Source organism: Puccinia triticina, chromosome 9A (assembly GCF_026914185.1).
Source record: "Puccinia triticina chromosome 9A, complete sequence".
NCBI lineage: Eukaryota > Fungi > Basidiomycota > Pucciniomycetes > Pucciniales > Pucciniaceae > Puccinia > Puccinia triticina.
The window spans coordinates 2,049,083-2,072,384 of NC_070566.1; the positions used below are offsets into that span (position 1 = coordinate 2,049,083).

At 49.0% G+C, this 23,302-nt stretch overlaps 5 protein-coding genes across 5 annotated transcripts; 2 read left to right on the plus strand and 3 right to left on the minus strand.

Annotated features, from left to right (window-relative positions):
* Positions 1–6,325: 6,325 nt before the first annotated feature.
* Positions 6,326–10,092, minus strand: PtA15_9A217 (uncharacterized protein; the record flags this gene model as incomplete). The annotated part of the gene is made up of 6 exons (XM_053172403.1): positions 6,326–6,592; positions 6,660–7,088; positions 7,168–7,918; positions 8,011–9,293; positions 9,370–9,873; positions 9,934–10,092. The coding sequence occupies 6 exons, from the start codon at positions 10,090–10,092 to the stop codon at positions 6,326–6,328; spliced, it is 3,393 nt and encodes a 1,130-aa protein (XP_053023647.1).
* A 195-nt stretch (positions 10,093–10,287) lies between these two features.
* Positions 10,288–11,138, plus strand: PtA15_9A218 (uncharacterized protein; the record flags this gene model as incomplete). The annotated part of the gene is made up of 3 exons (XM_053172404.1): positions 10,288–10,540; positions 10,618–10,679; positions 10,752–11,138. The coding sequence occupies 3 exons, from the start codon at positions 10,288–10,290 to the stop codon at positions 11,136–11,138; spliced, it is 702 nt and encodes a 233-aa protein (XP_053023648.1).
* An 825-nt stretch (positions 11,139–11,963) lies between these two features.
* Positions 11,964–13,320, minus strand: PtA15_9A219 (uncharacterized protein; the record flags this gene model as incomplete). Its single annotated transcript, XM_053172405.1, has 6 exons — positions 11,964–12,221; positions 12,306–12,428; positions 12,520–12,567; positions 12,659–12,861; positions 12,928–13,089; positions 13,170–13,320. 6 exons carry the CDS (start codon positions 13,318–13,320, stop codon positions 11,964–11,966), a joined length of 945 nt encoding a protein of 314 aa, XP_053023649.1.
* A 1,441-nt stretch (positions 13,321–14,761) lies between these two features.
* On the minus strand, positions 14,762–17,147 carry PtA15_9A220 (uncharacterized protein; the record flags this gene model as incomplete). Its single annotated transcript, XM_053172407.1, has 11 exons — positions 14,762–14,832; positions 14,911–14,981; positions 15,078–15,233; positions 15,304–15,380; positions 15,462–15,485; positions 15,575–15,808; positions 15,878–16,406; positions 16,475–16,502; positions 16,590–16,704; positions 16,774–16,842; positions 16,923–17,147. 11 exons carry the CDS (start codon positions 17,145–17,147, stop codon positions 14,762–14,764), a joined length of 1,599 nt encoding a protein of 532 aa, XP_053023650.1.
* A 3,153-nt stretch (positions 17,148–20,300) lies between these two features.
* PtA15_9A221 (uncharacterized protein) lies at positions 20,301–22,487 on the plus strand (the record flags this gene model as incomplete). Its single annotated transcript, XM_053172408.1, has 3 exons — positions 20,301–21,424; positions 21,492–21,727; positions 21,811–22,487. 3 exons carry the CDS (start codon positions 20,301–20,303, stop codon positions 22,485–22,487), a joined length of 2,037 nt encoding a protein of 678 aa, XP_053023651.1.
* Between the last annotated feature and the right edge of the window lie 815 nt (positions 22,488–23,302).

Sequence of the window (23,302 nt, forward strand, 5' to 3'; positions counted from 1 at the left end):
GCGATCCAGCGGAGAGATAACTCAAGAAACCAAGAACAGAAAGATGCTTAGAAGGGTCTAATCCCGGACCGTCGTTGCAGGATAATGGTAGATTTCCTACCGGAAGGGGTGTCTTGGCATGACTAGCACCGTCCCAGTGTAAGGAGAGTAGCTTAGATACCAGTTTAGGTTGACCAAGACTGAAACCAGAAGAGTCACGAGACACCTTGAGCCCGACGATGTCGGACAGCGAAGAGGACCATTTAATTTCCAAGCTGTCCAATAGAGCCAATTCCAGGTCCCGGAGGATCTGAGGGGAGGACCCAGTGACGATCCCATTGTCCACGTGTATCCATATAACGGAAGGGCCACCACGTTTGCAAAGGACATAGACGCTGTTATTGAACTGTGAACTTTCATAACCAAGTCCGCTGAGAGTCGCCGACAAGTGCTGCCACCAACAGCGCGCCGCCTGACGTGTACCATAAAGGGCTTTGTGTAGTAAACAGGTGTGTCCTGCGGCGACTTCGAGACCTTCAGGAGGAGCGACCCAAACCTCTTCATCTATAGGAGAGTTAAGGTAGGCGGCCACAAAGTCAAACGTGTGAACCGGCCAACCATTCATGGCTGCAATCGATAATACAAGGCGCATGGAAACAAACGTAGCCGTAGGAGCAAATGTTCCGTTGAAGTGCTCCCCTTCTACCTGCGCGAAGCCCTTCGCCACATACCAAGCCTTGAAGCGGAGTACAACACCAGTTGCCAAAAGTTTTCTGGCAAATACCCATTTAGCACGTAGTATTTTAGTACCCTTTGGAACCGGTTTGATCGACCAAACACCCAGTCGACGGAGATTTGACAGCTCTTCCTGTATAGCAGCGAGCCATTTCGTGCTGTCTACATCCTTTGTCGCTTGCTTAAAGGTAGTGGGGACCAATGCGTCCAGGATTTCTGGCGTGGAATTACAGATGAAATCAACCATTTCGTCTTGTGACTGAACAAGTTCCTCATCTTCGAAACTTCCCAGTTGCAGAACTAGGGTATCCGCAAAAGAGAAACTAGGGGATGATGAGATAGAACTAGGAAAATCGGGAAAGGTAGCTATTGCCGAGTGGCAAAACGACCCGAGATCTGGAACCCAAAAGCCCCAACCTTTCGAATCAGGGAGGTAAAAAACGGCATATCCTCGTAGGGCACGGTCGTCTAGTTTACGTTGTTTCTCGGCGGGTACGTGGACAAAAGCTAAAGAACCAAACGGCCAAAGGCGATCGACGTTTGGTTTAATACCAAACAATTTTTTGAAAGGGGTCATGTCACCACTAGCCACATTAGGAATACGGTTAAGTGTATAACAGGCCCATACGAAAGCCAAACCCCAGAATTCTTTGGGGAGCGTGCTGTCCAGTAGAATGGTGCGGCCCATGTCTTGGAGAGTACGATTAAACCGTTCAATAGTGCCATTTTGGTAGTGATGGTACACGACCGATCTCTCAGTGGTGATCCCTTTAGCTGCTAAGAAATCGCCTAGAACCTTGCTGTTAAACTCCCCGCCATTATCAGAACGCAAAATTTTTAAACAACAACCTGTACGCCGTTCAAGACGTAAGATGGTGTCTTGAAGTACACCGCAGGCCTCGCTCTTCTTTACCAAAACCTTGACTTCAGCGTAGCCCGAACCGATATCACGTATAGTTATAACATATAGGCTGCCGCCGAGTGCCGGGAGCTCAAAAGGTCCCACTAAATCCACGTTCCAAGCGTCCATCGGTTGGAAATCGCGACGATCAGAAGTCAACGTGTTTTGGTTCACGCTCTTTGAGATCATGCAGGAGGAGCATTGAATGTCCCCTCGAGGAAGTGTTTTAGGGAGGCCCAAAGCCACACCGAGCGCCATCATTCGTCAAATAGTCCTGAGACTTGCATGCCCAAAACGTCGATGGACATGCAGGAGTAAAGATTCATCTGCAGTTAAATGCGGCATCTCAAAAGGTCGAGACGTCGCAATGGGAACAGAAAATTCGAAAGGAACAGTGTCTTTCTTCACGGTAACAACAGATGCATCAACAGGCGGTGTGATTGACAAAACAGGACAACCTTGGCCGGACATAGGAGATGCGACAGATGGAGAAGGAATAACAACAGGTGGAAGACGAGGGACAGACGGAGTAACGACAGAGTTTGTTGGAGACACAACAGCATTCGCAGAAGGAACAATGGAGGAAGCAGACATAGACAATTGAGGGGAAACAAAAGAGTGTAACAGAGCCGGGAGGTCCCATTTCCTGGAAATGGGATTGAGAGATGAGTGAGTCCAGAAGTGGCGACCCTGAGATATGTAAAACGAGTCGTCTCGAAATGAGAGGGAAAATCCGGCCAATCGCAAAGCTGCCGGCAAAATGAGCGTGTGTGCTGCATCAGGGCAGTACAAAACCTCATGAATCAGTGTAGGGGTTGAACTTGCCCCCGGGAAAGTCAGCGTTCCCTTTGCTGTAATGAAACGAGCGGGGCCATTAGTGGCTACTCGCAGGGGGATAGGCTTGCTAAGAAGCGTGAAGTTTGTGAGAGCTAACCTGTCACCGGTCAGGTGATGAGTTGCTCCGGTGTTGAAAATTGCGGGACTGTCTGTGTAGGGGGCCGGGGATGCAGCTGTGAACGATAAATTGCCAAAAGAAGGCTGAGGAGCAACGACATCGCAATCCATCTCAAACATTTGAGCCGATGGTTGCATGTTGTTTGTTGGCGCGTCTTGAGGCATTGCAAACAACTGAGGGGCAGGTTGCATGTTGAACATCGCAGGTGGTTCTTGAGGCATGGCGTACATTTGCGGTGCCGGTTGCATGACAAACATCTGGGGCGCTTTGGGCGGGATCTCAGCCGAAGCTTCACGTGCTGCAGGCCGGGGTTGATAACCCTGTGGGTAAACAGGCCGATAATTATCAGCTGGTTGCCCCGGGACTGCCGGGCTATTACCGGTATGAACTATTGGCTGATAGAACTGTTGGAAACCATAACCGGCAACTGGCGGGGCTAAAATCGGATAGTAAGCCTGGTACTGAGGCGTTTGCACACGGTTCTGAGTCTGATGATTGACCACCAAGGACTTTGGAGCTGATTCTGGAGGAACAGGACAATCACTGATTAGATGGCCGCTGGAACCGCATCGAAAGCAGTGTCTGACTTGAGAAGGCGAATTCTTGAATTTCGTAGGTCGAGCGGCCATCGTGTAGACATTATCCGGATGACTCTCGATGGAATTGTTGCGCAACACCGTAGGATTCGGTTCTGCTTCAAAAGTCGCAGGGGGTACCAAACCTCGATGAGCCGCCTCTCGACCACGGACTTTTTCTTGACAGTCGTTTAATAAGTCAATCATTTCCACAAAAAGTAAGGGAATTTGACGGCGCGCCGCTAGCTCTTGATCGACTCTATAGTCGAATTCCTGCCGTAAGGGCAAACCTTGAGCAATAGAATCTTGCAGCATCATGCCAAAGATAGAATCCTGGGTTAAAGAGGCACCAGATTCTTTGAGGTCTAAAAGCCGACGACGGTAAGTGGCTGGAAGACTTTGGTCACATTTGATACTTTTCAAAGCAGCCCATCGGTTGATTTGAGCTGCACAACTGAATGTCGTAAATCGTCGCCGAATAGAGATCATTATAGCGTAACATGAATCCGCATGGTTGATATCTTCTTTGATCTCATCGGATAAGGCAATCCAAAAAATGACCCGTGCAATGTGGTCGACCTAATGTCGAGAGAAGTCTTCATAGTAATAGTTGCGGTAGTTGAGAGCGAAATCGGCTAGCTCTTCCATCTTGGTAAGCCAGGTACAAAAATTTGCGCCAGACGGTAACAGTTTCTTTGCGTCCGGAAACAGATGATATGCGTGCTTGATAATGTGGTCCTTGTTCTTCGGGTCCAAGGCGTACGCAAAATCTGGTCGTGGTGGTAAAGCTTCATCCTCTGGCAGGTTGACCCTAGGACCCGGTTGACAAGGTTCATCCCGAGGAGCTCTGACTGTATCGATATCATCGTCTGAGGAATTGCTGACAGTGACCCGTTTACCGGCCGCATTGCTGCTGGAGGCGGCTGCTGCTACTGCGTTGGAAGATCGGGTGGCGATGGAGCTTGGGGAACGATTAACGGGAGCCATAATGAAGAGAGTTTATCGAGTATAGAAGAGGGTGAAAATTGACGATAAAACAAAGTAACACTAAGACGGTATAAACACAAAACACACTGATATCCACACTAGGATTTACACTCAACGACTATCACACTGATACACACAATACTAAGCACTAACTTTAGATGATGACTATAAACTTTCTTTGAAAAAAACTACTTGTAAGACTCTGTATAACGTTTTGAACTTGTTTATAAGATGCGAGAAGAATTGCTCATAACCTAATAGAGCCTGACAATGAGAATATGTATTTCGAGTGAAATGAACAACGGGAATGTATGAGAATATACAACAAAGGAGGGAACACAAGGTCTATATATACATGCTATTATGTAGTATGTATGTAATAGAGAGAAAGCTGTCTAGTCGAGGAAACATGGGAAAGTCCCATGTCTACTGTAAGTCATGACATATGACTTACCATGGACACGTAGAATGTAACGTAATGGTACATTACGTATCATACTACAACACATGTTTGGCAAATTTGGAAAGTTACAGCAGTTCTGAGAAAGCTTGCGTTTCCGGACCTGCGATTCTGCCCCCCGAACTCGACTTCAACTTCAGCCACATCCCCCCTGTATTTTGGACAGCCCGGGTTGTACAGGGCTGTGGGGCCTGACTGGGCAGCCTGGTGCCCGGTCATGCCCGACGGGCGCATGGGAGCGAAGGACCGCTGGACCCGAAATTTGACGAGGAGTCCAACGGTGCCACTCTCCAAAGCTAAAAGCTAGCTATCACAAAGATAGCTTTTGCACCAAATGCATGTTCCTGTATGGCAACGGCCATACAGGAGGCAATACAGGTGGCTGAAGTCGAGTTCGGGGGGCAAAATCGCAGGTCCAGAAGCGCAAGCTTTCTCGGAACTGCTGTATGTGGGTCATCACGACTTGCCTCATGACTCCTCATGATCCCCGCCATTTCCCATATAGTACCCCTGGGGGTGTATTTGGAGTCATATCGGCGCCCTTACACAACACCCCCCACCTTACAAGCTTTTCATCCATATTTGTTCAAGTCCCCTCATTGCCACCTCTACACTACACACACCACGCAGCAAAAATTTTCCGGCACACTCGATCGACTTGCCTTGTCAGCCTTGCGCTCGGCCTTGCCCTTGACCTTGTCCACGACCTCTTGCCTGCCCCCTACGAGTGATAGGTGGTTGCCTGGGGCAGTGTCGGACTCCCCTCCCGCCTGCATTGTTGTAGGCAACATATTCTCTCCACATGTTCTCCGCAATCTCATCTCGCCATGCTAAATGCTCCACTCGATCTACAACGCTTTCTTCATCATCATCGTCGTCACCATTGTTTGAAGTTGGATCGTTCGGTCGTTCTGGAAAGTCTTGCCAGAACGAGCTGAGTTTGTTGATACGCTACCAAGTGAAGAATCTGATTCGGTGTCGGAGTCGGTCCCATTTCTTGGATTGCCAAGAGAGCTGTGCTGGTCTTCATCATCGAGGTGAGGTATAAGGCTGCTGAGATCCATAGTTATAATATTGTGCCGAGCCAAACAGTTTGTGCCTGATGGTTATGTGTGGAGTGTATGACAGGATAGTCAGCCAAACGCTCGAGTTATGTTGAGATATATGAAATTCACGAGTGATGTTCATCACATTAGGTAAGTGTGTGACTTCACATAACATCATGGGTGCCAAACGGGGCCCTAATTATTACAGGCAATTCTAACTTTTTGGGGTTCAGTTCGAGGGGGCCCGCAGATCTCGACCGTAAGTACTTCGGGGTCACAAATAATTAAAACAGGCTGCCAGCATATCTACACAAAATCAATCATAAAAAGAGTATCTGTAGGTACATATATGCACAACATTTTTTGTTTGTTTTCTTGGTTTACAAATAGACATACATCTACTTCAAATTAATAGATCAACTGAACAGTGAGAAAGAGTAACAAACCAACAACGAAGGATATAAGTACATCCTTGTCCTAAACCAACTGTGATCTCTACGATGATTTTGGAGAATGAGAGAGACGGAGAGAGAGAGAAAATAACCCATGATGTGTGACAGAGAGAAAGAGGTACATGAAAGGGAGGAGAAGCGAGTATGTAGCTCTAAAGTTGTTTATATTGGATGATCAGGTAAAGAAAGAGGGGGAGGGGTGCGAGGAATAACGGAGGGAAGAGGACGGGGGAAGCTAAGAGAGATCGAATCCGGCCCCAGCATTGATAGCATAGAGCACCTTTTCTCTCAACTCGGCCTCAGTCTGATATTCGGGCAACTTCAACAGATTGACACAGGTCGAGGCTGAAGGTAGCCGGCTTCGGTCGACGCCGGATGAGCGGATGGCAAAGGACGGGCGGAGCTCTTTGAAGCCTAATAACGGCGGTCTTGCACACGAGGTGACGAATCGCAATAGCTTCCGTTTCGTCAAGTTGTCGAACTCTCTCACCACTTTCCAGAACTGAGAGAGAAGAATAATTGAGTTGTTGGGTGAGGCAAACTATCGATGATCAAGGATACAAACTTACGATTCTGATCGTCGGATGTGACTCGTCCCAGCCCCCATAAACGGTCCACTGCTGCATATCGTCGATATCGAGATCCTGGCCGTCGAGGCCGCCAACCAAGACTTTCAGTTCGAGCTGATTGAACATCCTCAGCCACTTCAACTCGATGATATCATTGAGTCCTTTGAAGAAGGCCGCACACTGGCTCTCGATCCGGATGTTCAACTTGTAGTTCGACATCAGATAGATGTAGTTGATCCGGTTCTGCGCCGTCACTGACGTCTTCGAACCCTGTGGGACCAACTCGATCGTCTCCGACGCGTCGAATTCGTTGTTTGTCACCGTAAAGTTTAGCGATAGATCTGCCTCCACGTCTCCCTTATAATGTTTTAAGAATATCAAGCCTTGGTACAGCTCTGGATCTAATGAAGCCAAGTCATCAAGATATGACTGTTCATGTCAAAAGTCAGTCACAATTGAGAAAAAAAATTGTGCGTCTATTTGCATGCTTTTTTTTTCTGAAACATACCTGCTTCCCCAGCCATTTATTCAGAAAGAAATCGGCGAAATCAATATCGATAAGGATGCCTTCGTACAAAGCTTTACCAAGGACCCTTCCCAAGAATCTATACCATTCCAAGCTAAGAGGTTGACGGCTATAGCTATGAGGGTTGGGATATATTTCCTGATTCTTATTGACCAACCATAGACCTTTGTTAACGTCGAAGACTTCCGTGGTCAGACTAGTCAGGAATTCCTTGAACACCCCACCGCCATCGATCCCGGCCTCTTCGAGACCATAAGGATCGATGAACTTGATCTCGATTGTCTCCTTGAGTCTGGGTCCCAGTGCATTGAGATGGGTGAATCCGTCTTCGGAGACAAACTGTCTGCGGATCGAAGCCTTGTGCCGATTTTCTCCAAACGCATGTGAGTCCAATCCTAAGCGATGTCGGTCGGAGTTGATGAAGGTCCGGAAGATCGCGACACGCTGTTCGAAGGGGATCACGAAGGGGATGTTGTTCAAGACACCAAGTCTAGGACTAATGAACGCCAGCTGACGTTGTGAGACTCGAGCCCGAGAGCCGCGTGAGGATGAAAGATGGTTAGAGATATCCAAGTCCGGATCCTGGTTCAGAAGTTGTGCCGGACTCTGTAACTGATCTTCTCGGACTTCCTCCAGGTGAGACTCTTCATATACAACCGTTTGCATAAATGATTGTAAATCGAAGGTCGAGGTCATGGACCAAAACCCGGGTTCACAGAATGGCCGTCTTGAGCTGTTTTTTTTTTTTTTTTTTGCGTAAATCTAGTTAGCAAACATGGATATGAGAGGCGATGGAAACAATAGATAAGAGGGAGGGTCACACACTCTCTAATGTATATTTGCTGCAATAGGCGAGTCGCCAGGGTTCTTAGGTATTCTAAGCTAACGTGAGTCCCAACCACGCAGCCCTTCTTAATATCTGCTTGCCCTTCAGTCCAATACAATCCGAATGCGAGATTTCTCAGCAGGCCAGCTAAGGTGACTACCTCATCGGTCATGAGAGGATTTCTACTGGTTGAAATGACGGACGTCTTGGCGCGTTGGAAGGATCTGGTTGATGCAACTTCGGCCTCGTCGTCGAAGAATTCCTCGTCCCCGAGCGTCATCAGGTACCGCGAATAGAGCTCGCACAACAGGATCAGATCTTCCCATTGGCCGGCGAGCTTAGGATCTTTCAGAGTAGTAAGAACCCCTTGCGGACTCCCACCAGATTTCCGATCGCGTAAACTGACACTGATCTTTCCTGGACGGACGGACAACCTCCATAACTCCTTGATGAATCCCCCGCTTTGGTTGGCCGAGCGACTCGAGGGTCCGGTCGAGGGTGTCATGTAGATTAGCGTGTTGAGGATGGTTTCCTTTGAGGTGGGCCATAGATAAATGATCGAAACCATCAACCGAGATAATTGAGGTTGGCAGGTGGAAGAATACCTAGCGGACATTGAACAAAGCTGAGAAAGATGTTCGGACTGAACGAGAACGGATAGCCATTGTAAGGTCTTTGGGCTGATAGAGTTGACGACGGTCGCTGTAAGATTTGTGTCTGAAGGTTCGGCCATCTCGATATCTTCCTCATCTATGAGGATCGGGTCATTTTTTGCACCGCTGCTCTCTTGAATGAACTGGTTGGAAGTACTTCCTGATGGATGGACTGGTTTTGGAGCCCGCGATTGAGGGGGGCGCTTAGCCTTAACAGATGTCTTGTTTGCTAGATGGGTATCCACCCTCCGAAATAGGGCGATGGGCATTCGATCGAGACAAAGCTGGATGGCATTCAAATATCCTTTGAAACCATTCTGATCCATGTGAATGACTTTTTTGGATCCCCAGACGAGTAAATTGGACAGGAGATGGATGATGTCCTCGAGCTCCAACTCATGTATGAATCGATCCGTTCCAGCAAGGATTTCAACAAATGGCAACGACGCGGTGAATTGTATTAATGTTTGAATTCCAAGTCGATTAGGTAGGAGTGGGATCGTGAATATCTGAGCGGCAAAAGAGCTGGCGAGCTCAGTTCTTTGATCTGGTGGAAGCACTTTCAAGGGTAATATTGAAAGCTCGATGACCAGGGCGACGTTCTGGCTAGCTGACTTGTCGGCGTATTCCTAATAAAAATAAGGAAACAGGCATGGTCAGTTTTGGAACCGGTAACTGCCTGGAGTGATAATGCTATCCACATACGAAGGCCATGACGTATTTCCTCAAAAGTTTCCAATACCAAGTACGGCCCATGATTATCAACGCTTTCAGATCTGAACGATGGTTGAGATTATTGACCATTTCTTGGACAGCGGCTAAGAATGTGGGAGAATGTTCCGATCGGGGAGAATCGGCAAGTGTCCGAAGGATGCGCTTGATCATCAATGGTATGATCCTTCTCCATGAATTTCCTAGCTCGTCCTCCCTTTGCACATAAGCCAAGTAGGCTGGTTCACGGTTTAGGATCGATTGATTTGCCCAGGCGACCAGTCTGCGTTGATCGGCGGCATGATGCGGGGTATAGAAGACCAAGATCAATCGTGATAGTTCTAGATGATCTTTCGGGGATAATTTGAGGAGGGAGGAAGTGTTTTTCTGATTGGCCGGTCCATCGGAGTTATCAAAGATAAATGAGACGAGCTGGTCGAATCGATTCCTCAACGCCGTCCTAGTCCGCCCTGCATCCATCCTACTGCGCCAAAAATTCTACACATGAGGGAAGATTGTCAGCAAGTCGATTAACAGTCATCTATATTGTATGTTTACCTGGATGATTGAGACTGCAGCCTGTTGATGTTTGAATTTCTCTCTCAGCTGGCGTTCCTCCTTTGCTCTCCGCATGATTTCGGTTGGGTTGTTGAGGTTGGACTGTCCCCCAAGGTTGATCATCGGCCGTCTTCGGCTTGAGCCAGTGAAGGAGTACATGGCCCCAGTTGTGTTGTGCTTCTGCTGGTGGTTGCTGGTGATGTCGTAGTAAAGTACTTCTCCGGCATTGCAGAGTGAGTGGTGGGGCTGTGACAGCTGTGCACGGGGCCTTTCACAGGCCACCGATCTGTGACAGCTCTCATCGCCTCCTCCAGGACTCGCCAGCCAAACTGGACACACTCCAGACAAACCACGATGACCCTCAGCAGCTGCCAAAAACTATGGAGAACTTGCATCCCTCGATCGATCCCATCAGGAACGACCACCACGCACTTGGGCCCCTACTCTTCGCCCTGGGCTTGCCCAGCCAACCCTCGAACTGGTCGATCGGCTAGCTTCTCGTCTCACCCGACCCACTATTCTGAAAACGAGCAGAACAAAATGACCTTATCCAAACTCGTCGAAAAGGAAGTCAAAGCAAAACCTCTCAATTCTCTTCCCACCTTCGGTACGTCTTTCTTGTGTAGAAAATCTAGCTGCAGGCGAGGCACAGGGAAATTGATCAAATGTTGTTTATCTTCAAAGGTTCTCAATGGGGCAAATACTTCAGCGATGGAAGTCGTCGATTATCTTTCAATCCTAACCAAGTCAGTGTTCGATCAGCTGATCAAAGCACTACAGAAGATGTGTGAGACTAATCAGCACTCTGGTTGACACAGGTCTTGAAACCTTCGGACTTGCAACTAGAGAACCTAATCCATCCAGCGGACCGCGAGAGCCGGAAACCACGACCGGTCATTCGACGGCCGCCGACGAAGAGCGAAGTGCGACTCACGGACCCGTTCCTATACTATAACATCAACATCCTCAACGAACCCTACAATCCCGACCTGCTCGCTAACTTCATCACCCCGCTCGGGCGGATCAAGAAACGCGCGCTCACCGGCCTCTCCAAGGGTAACCAGAAAAAGGTCTCAAAGGCTATACGAAGAGCTCGCTGTATGGGCTTCCTCCCTTACTTCGGCAAACCTCTAGAGAGATACTCTGAGGACCATCAACAAAGAAGAGACGGCCCTGGTGTCGATTTACCTCCTTTTGCTCGATGATCGGTATTGGTGCTTTTCTTGTGAAGGTTTTCCATCACCCCTCTAGCTGCGTTTATTTTTTTTTTTTTAAAAAAGCCAATCAATTTCCTAAGTCGTTCCAAACTTCCTGAGGACATAAATTGAGGTTGTCTAAGAGGTTGAGTCTAGACGAAATATTGAAAGAGAAAAAAAAATCAATTGGAAACCTGTCTTCGGCTGAGGTTACATCATCTGGAATGCATTGTCAAGCAAGCTATCATGAGGTGTTGCAAGAGGCCTCTTGATGGAGGTCAAAACTTCGTCGCTGATGCACGAGTCGAGTTGAACAAGCTACCGAGTTCTTCGGAAGTGTAGCTGTCAAAAAGTTGATTTAACATATCAAAGCTAGGCTGTGCACATCCTGTTGTTCCATGAGGTCTCCCAACCCAATAGGGCCATCTGTTAATGAGATCAGATGAGAACAGGAAGCAATCAGAGCATGTACACATGTAGATCATTCAGTCAAATGATCAAAAACGCAATTCGATGACCGAATTCATTCTTACACATCAACACGTGAGGTACAACATGCAATAGAAACAATTATGCACGCTTGTATGATTTAAGAGGAATTTACTTGAGTACATATGATGGATACTATATATATATCTAAAATTTGATACAAACCAAAATGAATATTGAACAGCCACAATCAAATGATTGCTTCTCTTGATGCCATGAGGTCTTCAGCCCTTGATTTAGCGAAAATAAAACGAGGAATTGGTTAGTCAACATATGCGGAGAAAAGAAACTTTGCAGGTGATTTATGGGGCCGTACCAAAGGTTAAAGTCCGAGTTTTTTTTTGTTCACAATTTGGCCTTGCCTGTTGCGATGTTTCCACGTCTGACCGGCTCGGCTTCAGCGTCTTGACCGCTGGAATTGGGGGCCCCGGGTTGGTCGGATTTCTTGCCGGCGGCCTTGTAAGAATGCTGATCTCTTTTGACGCCGAGCTCCAGCAACTTGGCAAAGGCGGCGGCAAAGTCGGAGAAAAAGAGCTCGCGATCGTCGGCATATTTGTCGACCCATTTGCTGAATGACGGGTCGGAAACCAAAGCGCGATCGGTCTGTGAAGGTCAATTGATTAACACACGATCAGTGCAAGAATTTATATCGGCTGTCAAGACTTATTATGCTTGAATGGTACATACAGGCAGCATCATTAACTCTTCGCCAAAGTCGGCATTTACAAATTGTAGTGGCCCATCCCACTTCTTGGGCTTCCACTCTAACTTCTTCAGTAACTTGAAGTATTGGTTGCTGAATCTGGTGGGCTGGCAAAAAGCAAGAGAATCAATTGAAAGATAGGCGGAACAGGACAGGATTAGTTTGCGCAGATCTCTACCGTTTACGATTCCAACTTACATTGTTTACCCAAGGGCCTTCGTAGCCTGATCGGTCTGTGTGGCATTTCTGAGACGGGAAAAATAAGTGAAAGAGTTAGGCCCATTGCACCATTACATTGCGATGGTAATGGTTTAAGAGTTTGATGCGCCCAACTTACACCTAGGTTATGGGCTCCCGACAGGGCGACGATCTCGCGATCATCGAACCCCATGCGATAAAAGATTTGACGAAGATGGTCATGTGCCAATGAGGCATCGGGAAGTCGGCCTCTGGGCGGGCACTTGGAGTCATCTACGAAGTCCGTTCGACCAGGCTTCCAGTGTACTTGGGGACCGCCCATCTCCTTGATCGCCACCACACCTGCAGATTCATTGTCGATGTATAAGTCAGACGCTAGCTTGAATCAACTCAAAGTTGAACACATACCGGCCAGTGTCCACAAATCGGCATAGGTGATCCAAGGGTGTTCCTCCTTGACAGGTTCCAAAAACACTCGGGCATGTTGGAGTCCTGCATTAGCGGGATCCCCACCCTCAGCTTCATATCTCATCCCGGCGCCATCCGAGCCCCCCGTATCAGTCTCCTTGTCTAGTGAAATATGATAAAACCCATTCAGCTATCCGGATCAAGAGGAAATGCATAATATATATGTCGCAAATTCAACTAACCATAGGTACCAGCGGCGTGCCAGGCTAAACGGACAAGGACAGGACCAGCGGTGTGTTTGACATCCTCGTCATAATTGTCGTATCCCGGTTGGTTCAGAATGCGGCGGATAGAGTCGCAAACAGCATCGTAATCATACTCTCGAGAAGGCATTATTTTCGGATGATGGTGAATGAAGCTTAGCTGCAGCAAAGTATGTATGCAGTGATTGATAAATCGATCGCCGTGAGCAAAAGAGCGCGCGCACGAGCGCAATTGCAGACGACGACGATGGTGCACTCGGCACGCAAAGTTTCATCGAAAAGTTTGTTGAAACCTCATACATAGAGCAAAGGTATCAGAAACCAAAAAAAGAATTCAAAACAGCCCAAACATTTTTGTAGACCACACTTCAGAAAATCTATTTGCACCGGCGGTATACATAATCAATTCACACTGGCTCTGATTGGTTAGCTTGGCTTTGTACTCTTTTGTGGCTACCAGTGCCACCAAATTCTTGACCGGAGCTGAGTTTTCCACAATCATTTTCCCCTCTCACAATTTGGTGCATATGTGCGCCAAATACCCCACATAACTGCATCCTTTCCTGCTCCCCACCCTCTTATCTTTAAATCCTCATCCTACAGTTTTAGACATTTTTTCAAGACTGTTATTCCGTGTGCTAAGAAGTGGAGATAAGGTGGCAAAACAGGACCCAGGAAATCCCCTATAAAATTAATATAATCAAAACGTATGAATTTATTTTGGCAAAACCCCAAAATGGTACGCACAAAAACGGCATGAATGGCCTGTTTTGGCCTCAATGGTAAGCACTTCAAAGTTCAAATGTATGTATTTTTTCCGGAGGAAGGCAGGGCAGTTACTAAAATGTATGAAATTGCTGAGATTCCAATAGCAAAGTCAGCAAACCCCCGCACAGCAGCACATCCTTGCTTTATTTTCCCCTAATTTTGGCAACCCTCTAGGCAGGCCAGCACACCCTGCCCCTGCCCCGGCTTTGCTCGGAAGCAATGGAAGGCATGAAAACTTGGTAAATCCTCTGAGCTTGCGCATGAAACATGTATATGAGGTCAAAAAATGTATGGATTTAGGCAGAACTCCGGATTTTACACCACCGTCGTTTATAGGAGGCTTCCTGGGTCCTGGAAAAAACTTCAAGTTTATTCCAGAATGGCTGCATGACGGTGGGCTGTCTGGTGGTAGATAAAGACTGACTATGTTTGGATGATGTGGGTCTCACTGTGTATATGGTATATGTTGTACATTATTTGGACAAGCCATCGGATTCGGAACGTGTCCTCGAGGGAGTTTTGTGAAGTTGGATATGGAATGTTCTTACATTATTTACACAAAACGAGGGGGGGGGGGGGGGTTGTCATGAAACATTCAAAACAGTCTTGAGCTTTTTAGATATGGAAGGGTGATAATGAGAATCCAGGGTGTACATAATCGTCAATCAGGTTACATCAGGTTACATGTGTTATTTGGTTGAGTAAAGAGTGTCTGTATGTGTGAATGGAAACCGTTCCACTTTGGGGCCATCGGAACACTAATCTGCGTATTAAGAAAGAAAAGAGGAAAATGTTGCTTGAAATTATATTGGCACACCGGCGGCTCTGCATGCCCTGACAGTTCCTTTCTTTTTGTGTTTCTTCTTGTGAATGACTGGTCATGAAGAAATTGATGGGTTAATGAAATCAGAATTCAAAGTGTAATGCAAATCAAGTTAAAATTACGACTTACCATCTACCTTGCAGTCACAAACCGGAATATTGAAAACACATTCAGCCTCCGCGTCCTTAGGTTCAGGCGCCCTAAGTGTTTCATCGTGCCGGACATCAGCTTGGGAATTTTCGTGTGCGGTAAATTTCCATCAAGAAATACATTAGGTAACTGGGGAATATACTGACTTTCCTCCTGGTTTATAAAATCCATACTTAGTTTGGCAATCTATTGCTTTTTGAGTCAAAGATTCGGTACTGAACCCATACTTTCCCAGAAGAAGCGCTGCATTTCTAACCTCATTACGAGCATGAATACCTTCGGCTCTGATGATATTTCTCATTCTGAGAAGTTGCGTAGAACAGCTTTAAGTTTCATGTGACCTATGTTCGAAAGTAACTAGATGAGACTTACGATCCTTGAGGAGTACAGTATGACAAGAATTTGTCTTGCGGCCACGCCCCTCCCGGTCCAGAATCCTTACAAGGATCCTGCGCGAAAAAGAAAAACGGAAAATCCGTGTGTCTGTCTTAGTATAGTTTCACATATGGAAATCAGGTCAGAAGACTCACGCAATCAAGAGTTACAAACATATTCTGAAAAGACAGAGTACAAAACAGTGAGCTAGTTAGATCTCAGGTTTGATTGCTTCATGACAATTGGTTTGGCGAGGAAGAACGCCCACCTGAGCCTTGAATATTTCGTTGAGTGCGGTTATTTTAGCGAAGGCCCTATGTTTTTCTTCTAGAGCAACTTGATCCGGAAGTTTCTGGAACATCATGCCGCCCAACAAAACGCTTGCCAATCCGTTTTCATTATAAATCGGCAAAGTGACTCCGGCGTGAACAGATCCTGCTACATCTTTCTGGAGTCGGTTTTGGATGGCGGCGAGATGTGTGTCGACTTCGGCGTATCGTTGCTATATGAGAGATAGAGAAATTAGGTCAGCTGTGCGTTTCCGAGAGTTTATGGAGAATCTTGAACTGACATATGCGAAAGCACTTGGGGGCGGACCCTTTCTCTTTTGGAGTCTCATTGATTGACTGGGATCGTCCGAGGGGTTTACATTGTAAAGAAGTGGTGTTTTCTGATTGTTCATTCCATGGTTCTCATCCGAGGTGGACCGTTTTCTGTGGGATATGACGACTCCCCCAGGTACCAGAGGTATCGCGGCTGACACGTCTGCGACAGTTGTGGCTGGTTTTAGGGGAGGTAGAGGTTTCTTAGCCTCGAGAGCCTCTTTCGCTGCGACGGCGATGACACGGGTATCTTCAGCTTGTTTCGCTTGCCAAATGCCCACCACATCGCGAGCATATCTCGCTTGTTGAGCCTTTTCGAAGTTAGCCGCAGCCATTGATGCTATGGTGCCCGCCTTGCCATAGGCCGGGATAGCTTCTATCTCAGGCGCGACGCAAAGTATCGGAGTCAACACTGCAGTAAAAGCAGCCAAGACTCCAAGTACGAGTGTGGCTATTGCCCATCCGTAAATGCTGTTATCCATGACCGTGTCGGGAATGCTAAGATTTTGAAAAGAGAGCATCAGAGGCAGCGTGAGCCCCGTGAATTGCAACTTAAAAGAACGTACAAATCTGTGATCAATTCCGCAGAGGCATCTGTTGTTGGGAGGGACGCAGATAAACTGGGTGTCAATTCCTCAGTCTGGATAGCAGAGAAAGTCGGGGAAACGACGGGCACTTCACCTCTGACGATCGTAATTGCATTTGAGATGGCTTGATAGGCGGCGTTCATGTAAGAGTTCCAATGTTGAATGGCAACAAGAATCAACCAATTTTTACCCGCCACAGGGCTACAAAGCTGGATGAGAATGTCAATACTAGTGTTATTGGTCATAGAAGATGGATTTCGCGAAGCTTGAGCTCTCACTTGGCCGGCATTGCAAGATAGACCTATACCACAAAAGAAATTCGCAGCGCCTATTTTGCGGGAAAACTCCTGCAAGATGGGTAAATGTGTTAGCCAATCTCTTGTGAGTTTCGAGTGATTGATGGTGTAGAGAAAGAATCCTACGCAACTGCTAAGTTCATTTTATCTATATCCGGAATACTAGCAATGTATTCGTCCATTTTTAATTTGTTCCACGTCTCCGGAGTCAAGTCCAGCTCCCTTGGACATTGCTCTGGTGGTGGTGGCGGCGGAAGATTTGGTAGATTTCGTGGTTGAAGTGTTCCGCCGATTGCAAGCAGGCCGCAGATGATAAAACTACATGAGAATATTGTTGAGCAGGTACGATGTCGCATGTTTATATACACTTCAACCCTTAGCCAGTATCCCGCGTGGGATATCCGGTAGATACTCCGGGATATCTGGTGAGGGACCGCGGATCACACCAGATGTCTGAAACCCGAGGTTCCGAAACCTGCGGATATGGGCAGATATTTCTGGATCTGAGGCGGGGTTCTTCAGGATGCAGAGGCTCAGCGGAATGGACACGCGCAAAAAAAATGAGAGGAAACTGGCAAATGGCCTGAATATGAGAAGGAGCTGGGAGGAAAACTCCCAACAAGAGAGAGGATGCCTTATAAGGGCACCTCGAACAGAAACACAAGGATGGTGAAACAACCCCTGGTTGCAGACAAGCGACTACAGCCATAACATCGCGGGGCGAATCCAATAAGGCCGTGGCGCCGCGACCGGGCGGCCGTATTCTTCAGCCCCCAAGACGCCACATGGACTACGATTTGCGCCACATGGCGTACAGGTGACCCATGGCGATGGCGCGCCCCCACCGTGGCCCCCTGGGTCGCCCTGAGGCCCGAGCGAGACCATCGAGTGACCCGGCGTCCAAGGGGCGGGCCAGCGGTTGGCCGGTGGCCCCCAGGCGCCCCGGCCGGGCCCCACGCAGCGATGGCGGCAAGGCCTTGCAAGGTTGGATGCGCCCCTTGACCGCCTCTATGCCGCCCTCAGGACTAACACCTTGGGCTTCCAACGACCATCTCAAAAGGCTCCCTCCCAGCTGAGAGCCCCAGAAAACGACTCGGGATTTTCTTTTCTTTTTTTTGACTTGAAATGTTCACTCCGCATGAAAAGGGAGCTATTGATCACTACAGGCAAACAGGTGACGGTCCCGTAGGCAGAGTCACCTGCGCGGTCACTGCGGCCACCAAAATTAGGTGATGCTGCGCGTGGAAGCGACAGGTGTCTGCCTGTATGTAGTGTGATGGTATGTTTGCCCCAATTAACAACATGGACAGCCCTTTTCCAATGCCGCTGTCAGAGAGCTCCACGGGTGTTGAGTCCGAGGGGTGGGTTCCAGTGGGGTTCTTTTTGTGGGTAGTCACTGCGGAGGCTGCACAGTCACTGTGGGTGCAATCCCAACAAACTCGTCTGGGTTTCACAACACATGTTTTGTCACTAAATTCCTCCCTGTGTGAGGGACACCCCGTGGATGCTCCAATGTTGGCAGGCGCCCATGGGGCGTCATGGGGATGCATCCAATGGTACCCGTAGAGAGTATGGTCATAGCACACCACTGAGGCTTCTTTTCCCATGTGGGGTTCGATGGGGTGCCACGGTTGCTGCCACTTTCCCGGCGGTGTGTCTCCAGACCTAGCCCAATCTAGGCAAAGGAGGAAAAGTGTAACAAACAGATGCAGAACTTTATTCAGGTTCAAGTTCCGAGGACCATTTAAGGTGTTCAAAGTTGAAATCATAAAATTTTCAATACATAAAATCATAAAATCATAAAACTAATTTCAAGTGATGATTTCATATGTACCATTCTAGAAACGTTGCTGTAATTTGAGTGTTTGGGTGGTACATATTTTTTTCAGCTCAGAATTTTATGATTTTATGGTGTTATGATTTTATGCAAGTCAACTTTGAACACCCTAATTTATGGTATTCAAAATTGCATGTGCCACTGTTTACATGAAATCATAAAGCCAATTTTGGCTGGGAGATCATACATAGATGTCAGCATGCATAAAACTTAAAGTGACATCTCCCAGCCAAAATTGCAGTTTATGATTTTATGTAAAAAAATCTTATGCAATTCTGAATACCATAATTGAAGTTTACTTTTGATAAGGAAAACTTGAGAAACACACCATTCTTGTTCTGGGAACTCCCTTACTTTTCCTCTCTTCTATGTTCTTCCTCACGCTTTCTTTGTACTTATTTCTGGATAATCCCTTGGCTGGTTGTTAGACTATAAACAAGAATTTGTGACCACCAGGAAGCTCTTTTCCTTGTGGCAAAATCTTTGTATACTATTACTGCCAATTACATCTTGGGACTATTACGAAAAGAAATCAACCTCAAGAATAAATCCCCACTTTAACTTGACACTGCCTAGCAACCTCACAACATATTATATCAAACTCAAACCTAAGCAGAATAGACCTCTGGTCCTGAAATTCTGCTAGCAAGTCTTCAGTTTTCTGTTATCCCATATACCTTCATGGGCTTCCCCAAAGCCCCCTGGATCTCAACTGCAGAGCAGGTGTTAACCGGCCTGCATATCTGTAGGATCCCACATTCTTGCACCCAACCGTGCTCTGATGTGGGGCCAACCTTCCTGCGCCCGCCTTGATACATATTTTGATGTGCTCCACAGCGGGAGGACTCAGCACCCGCAGTTGGTGCAACCTCCCGCATGGTTGGCAGGTGTGTGGTGACAGTCAATCAATGGTGGCCAGCCGTGGGTATCTGACCGGGGCCTCTTGTGTGTGCAACCCCTGTTCCAGCTTAACCAAGTCCCTCTGTTGGAGGGGGGACACCATCCACAGGAGGGGCTTATGTGCTAAGTCAGCCCTGCGGCCTGAGAGAATTAGGAAGATGGTGTTTTTCAATCCTTTCTGGATGCACCATTTCTGAACAAAGAATGCGGCAGATCATGGAGAATCTAATTTGGATGTACATATTTATGTGTTCATTATATGTGGCTGTTCTTCGGGGCCTTAGGCAGGTGGCCGTTGTTTGTGATTGGTTGTGTAATGCACAGTACAGAATCTGAAACTGATGATGTGACCCCGGAAATTGTTGAGGATGAGGAATAGGGCCCTCGAGGACTTTGTATGTATGTACATCATGGAGCAGAAACCGATTCAAGAAGCCACCTGGCTCGGACTGGCTGGCACTGGCCTGTCTGAGCCGTTCTCGGAGATGGTCGTCCGGCGGGATGTCCAAGGCTCAAGCGGCTTGTGCGGGTGGGGATGCGGTCTCCTTGGCAATCTTGGAAGGGGAGGATCGCTCCTGGGTGGAGCTAGTTTCGGCAACTGCCCGTTTCGCGTGCCCCTTGCTACGCTCGCCAGTGGCTGCGACCGCAGAAGAGCCACTCCCAGAACGCTCATCTCCATCTCCAGACTGGGACAGCCCCCTTTAAGAACAGCCTGCCACCCGCCCACTCCCCTCCACCCACCCACCCACCCCAGAAACAAACGACAGAAGAGATGGCCTCGCGATGTCTGCAGCTCCTGCTCATGGCCGTCCTCAGCTGCAGCTTCTTCCTCCTCGTCCGCCGGCCCCGCGACAGCCCGCTCGAGCGCCTCAAGTCCTTCGACCCCCGCGTGCTCGTGCGCACCGGCAAGGAGATGTTCCTGCAGGACCCCCAGGACCACAGCAGCCAGTGCGGGCCAGAAGGCCCAGCCTACCGTCCGCCGAGCCGCCACCAGCTCCTGCGCTTCCAGGCCCCGATCCCAAGGAAGGACGCAGAGATCGACGACCAGGACTTCTGTCCCCCGCCCGGCCCCGGCCGCCGCGCCACCGCCATCCTCATCCCCATCGGCCAGGGACTCGAGCCCTGGGAGACCGACGACAGCCGCTCCCGGACATTCTTCCTCCGCAAGGAGGACGGCGGGGCGGAGCCCCAGAAGAGCGAGGTCGGCTTCCTGCCCTTCAGACCCCTGTCCGCCGACGACGCCCGTCTCGCCCGCCCCCCCCGCCTCGAAACCAACATGACCGACAAACACCCCTGCCCGGTCTACTACCTCCCCGCCAGCCCGCTCTTCAGCCCCATCCCGCCCCTCAAGAACCTCGCCAACGGCCCCCGGGATCCCCACAGCGCATTCGAGGCCATGCTCCAGCGGCTGCGCGACTTCGGCTCCTCGCTCGCCCCGCCCAGGCTCTTCGGCGGCCCGAGCTGCCGCTCCCGCCAACACGGCCAGAGCGAACTGGCGCTCTGGGAGCGCCGGGGATACTCCGAATTCATGTTCGGATTCGCCACCACGCCCACCCGGGCCCTCGACTTCATCCCGCGCTGGTCCGAGTGGCTGCCCTCCTCCGTCCCCCCCGCAGGCGACGACCCCGCTGACAAGTGGCGCGCAACCAGCGCCAAGTCCCAGCCGCTCCGCCGACTCACCGCCAGCGCCGTCGTCCTCATCCCTCCCAAGGAAGAGCTCGACCAGGCCTGGGAGGTCGAGAGTGCCGCCCGAGGCGCCGGCCTCGACATCACCCTCAAGGAACTCCCCGCCGACAGGTTCGAGAGACGGTACATGAGTCTTGTCCAGGAAATGTGGCGCGAGGCCCAGGAGAGAGAACGGCTTGGAGCCCCAATCGTCCAATGGTTCACGCTTGCGTAAGTCCTCTTCCAACTTGGGGGTTCCCTGGCTAGTTTCTTATGATGCATCCATGTACCCCTCTAGCGACGACGACACATACTTTCTGTCGTTGGACTCGGTGGCCCGGATGCTTTCGAAATACAACCCTGTCGAGGCGCATTTCATAGGCGGCCAGAGCGAGTCGGAGAACGCCAACAAGGCCTTCGGGAACATCGCCTTCGGGGGGGCTGGAATATTCCTGTCACGAGGACTGATCCAGCAGATGAACGAGCCCGGGACATTCGACAGCTGTGTCTCCTTGTTCGGGAAAGAGTTCGGCGGTCAGTTTCACTATTCTCTCTGTCCCCCCGCCGAAGCGAAACCGCCAGGCTGAACTCAACACACCCCTCTGAATGATCCTCAGGTGACGGAATGATCACCAAGTGTGCTGCAATGGTCATGCATCGGGATGTGCAACAAGTGGTCACCAGAGAGACCACTCTTCACCAATTGGACATCCGAGACGAAGGGCACGGGATCTTCCAAGCCGGCTGGAGGTTCACCTCCATCCACCATTGGCGCTCGTGGTTCCAGCTCCAGCCGCGAGCCCATCCACACACCCTGAAGAACCCCGCGACGCTCGCCAGTCTCCTGGGAAGTGCGGCCCGGGCGGTCGGGCCGGAGAACTGGACCCGCCGCTACGTCTGGGGGCTGCCTCCGCCGGACCAGAACGGCGGGGTGAGCAAGACGCCCAGCGTCGTGCTCTCCCTCGGATACTCCATCACCGTCCACGGCGCCGGCATCCTCAAGACGGCCGACCTCGACCAGGTCGAGATGACCTTCGCCCTCAGCAAACTCACCTCCTCCACCCGACCCGCCCTCCTCGAAACCAAGCAGCGCCGCACCTACTACCTCTACGACCTGCGCACCGGCTACTCGAACGCCGACCAGACTAACCTCAACCTCCAGCCCGACATCGCCATCATGTCTCACATCAACCAGGAGGGCGAAGTCGTCGATCTCGTCTGGGATGGTCGGACGAGGACTTCAAAATCACTCGCCGATACCGCTTACCATGACATCGGCCTCGGACAGAACTAGACAGCCCAACTTCGAAACACTTGTATACTTCTTCCTTCTTGTCTCATATATCCCTCAGTTATTCCGTATCCTAGTGATCTTCTTCTTGGGTCACATTTTCCCACATTTTACACCTATCCCTATATAAATGCCTCACTTCCTCTTTACCTTCGTTGCTTGAGGCTGCTTAATCTGCTTTCTTCTCCCTTGCCATCAAGTTGGTCCTCTTTTTCTGTTCGAGAATTGGGTTTCATGTTACTATATCTTTGGGTTCTTCTGTTATCTTTTATTTCAATACATGCACTTTTCTCCCACCATCTCCTTTTTTTGAAGAGCTGAAAAACCACTGATGAACAACAATGAAAATCTTATACTGTCTTGAAATCTCACATTCTCTGTTGAATATTGCTTCTAATTCTTTTAACCAACTTTACCTCTCATTTTCCTCATCTCTCATCTCCATTTATCTCTCTGCTTTGTAGCTTGACCACCCTCCCCACTTAGAAGTTAGATTACATGGTATAAAAAGAAAACTGAAATATATTTTCTTTTCTAATCTGTCTATCCATCAATTGGCCAGCCCAATTTGGGTTACTGCTGTGGAACTGCTGTTCTAACTCCACCCAAACACAAGCTTAACAAAGCCTGCAAACACTGTGAGCTGTGTAGTGCAAGCGGAGCTTATGAATTAAAGGAAGTACTTAGTTGGCGTGAGGGAATCTCAAAAATAACCAGGAAGATTCTTGGTTTCCAATTCTCTACTAACCCTCATATGCAATGATCTTTTTATTCTATTCCAGCTCAGCACTGGCATCTCAGCTATCTTTTTGTCTGTT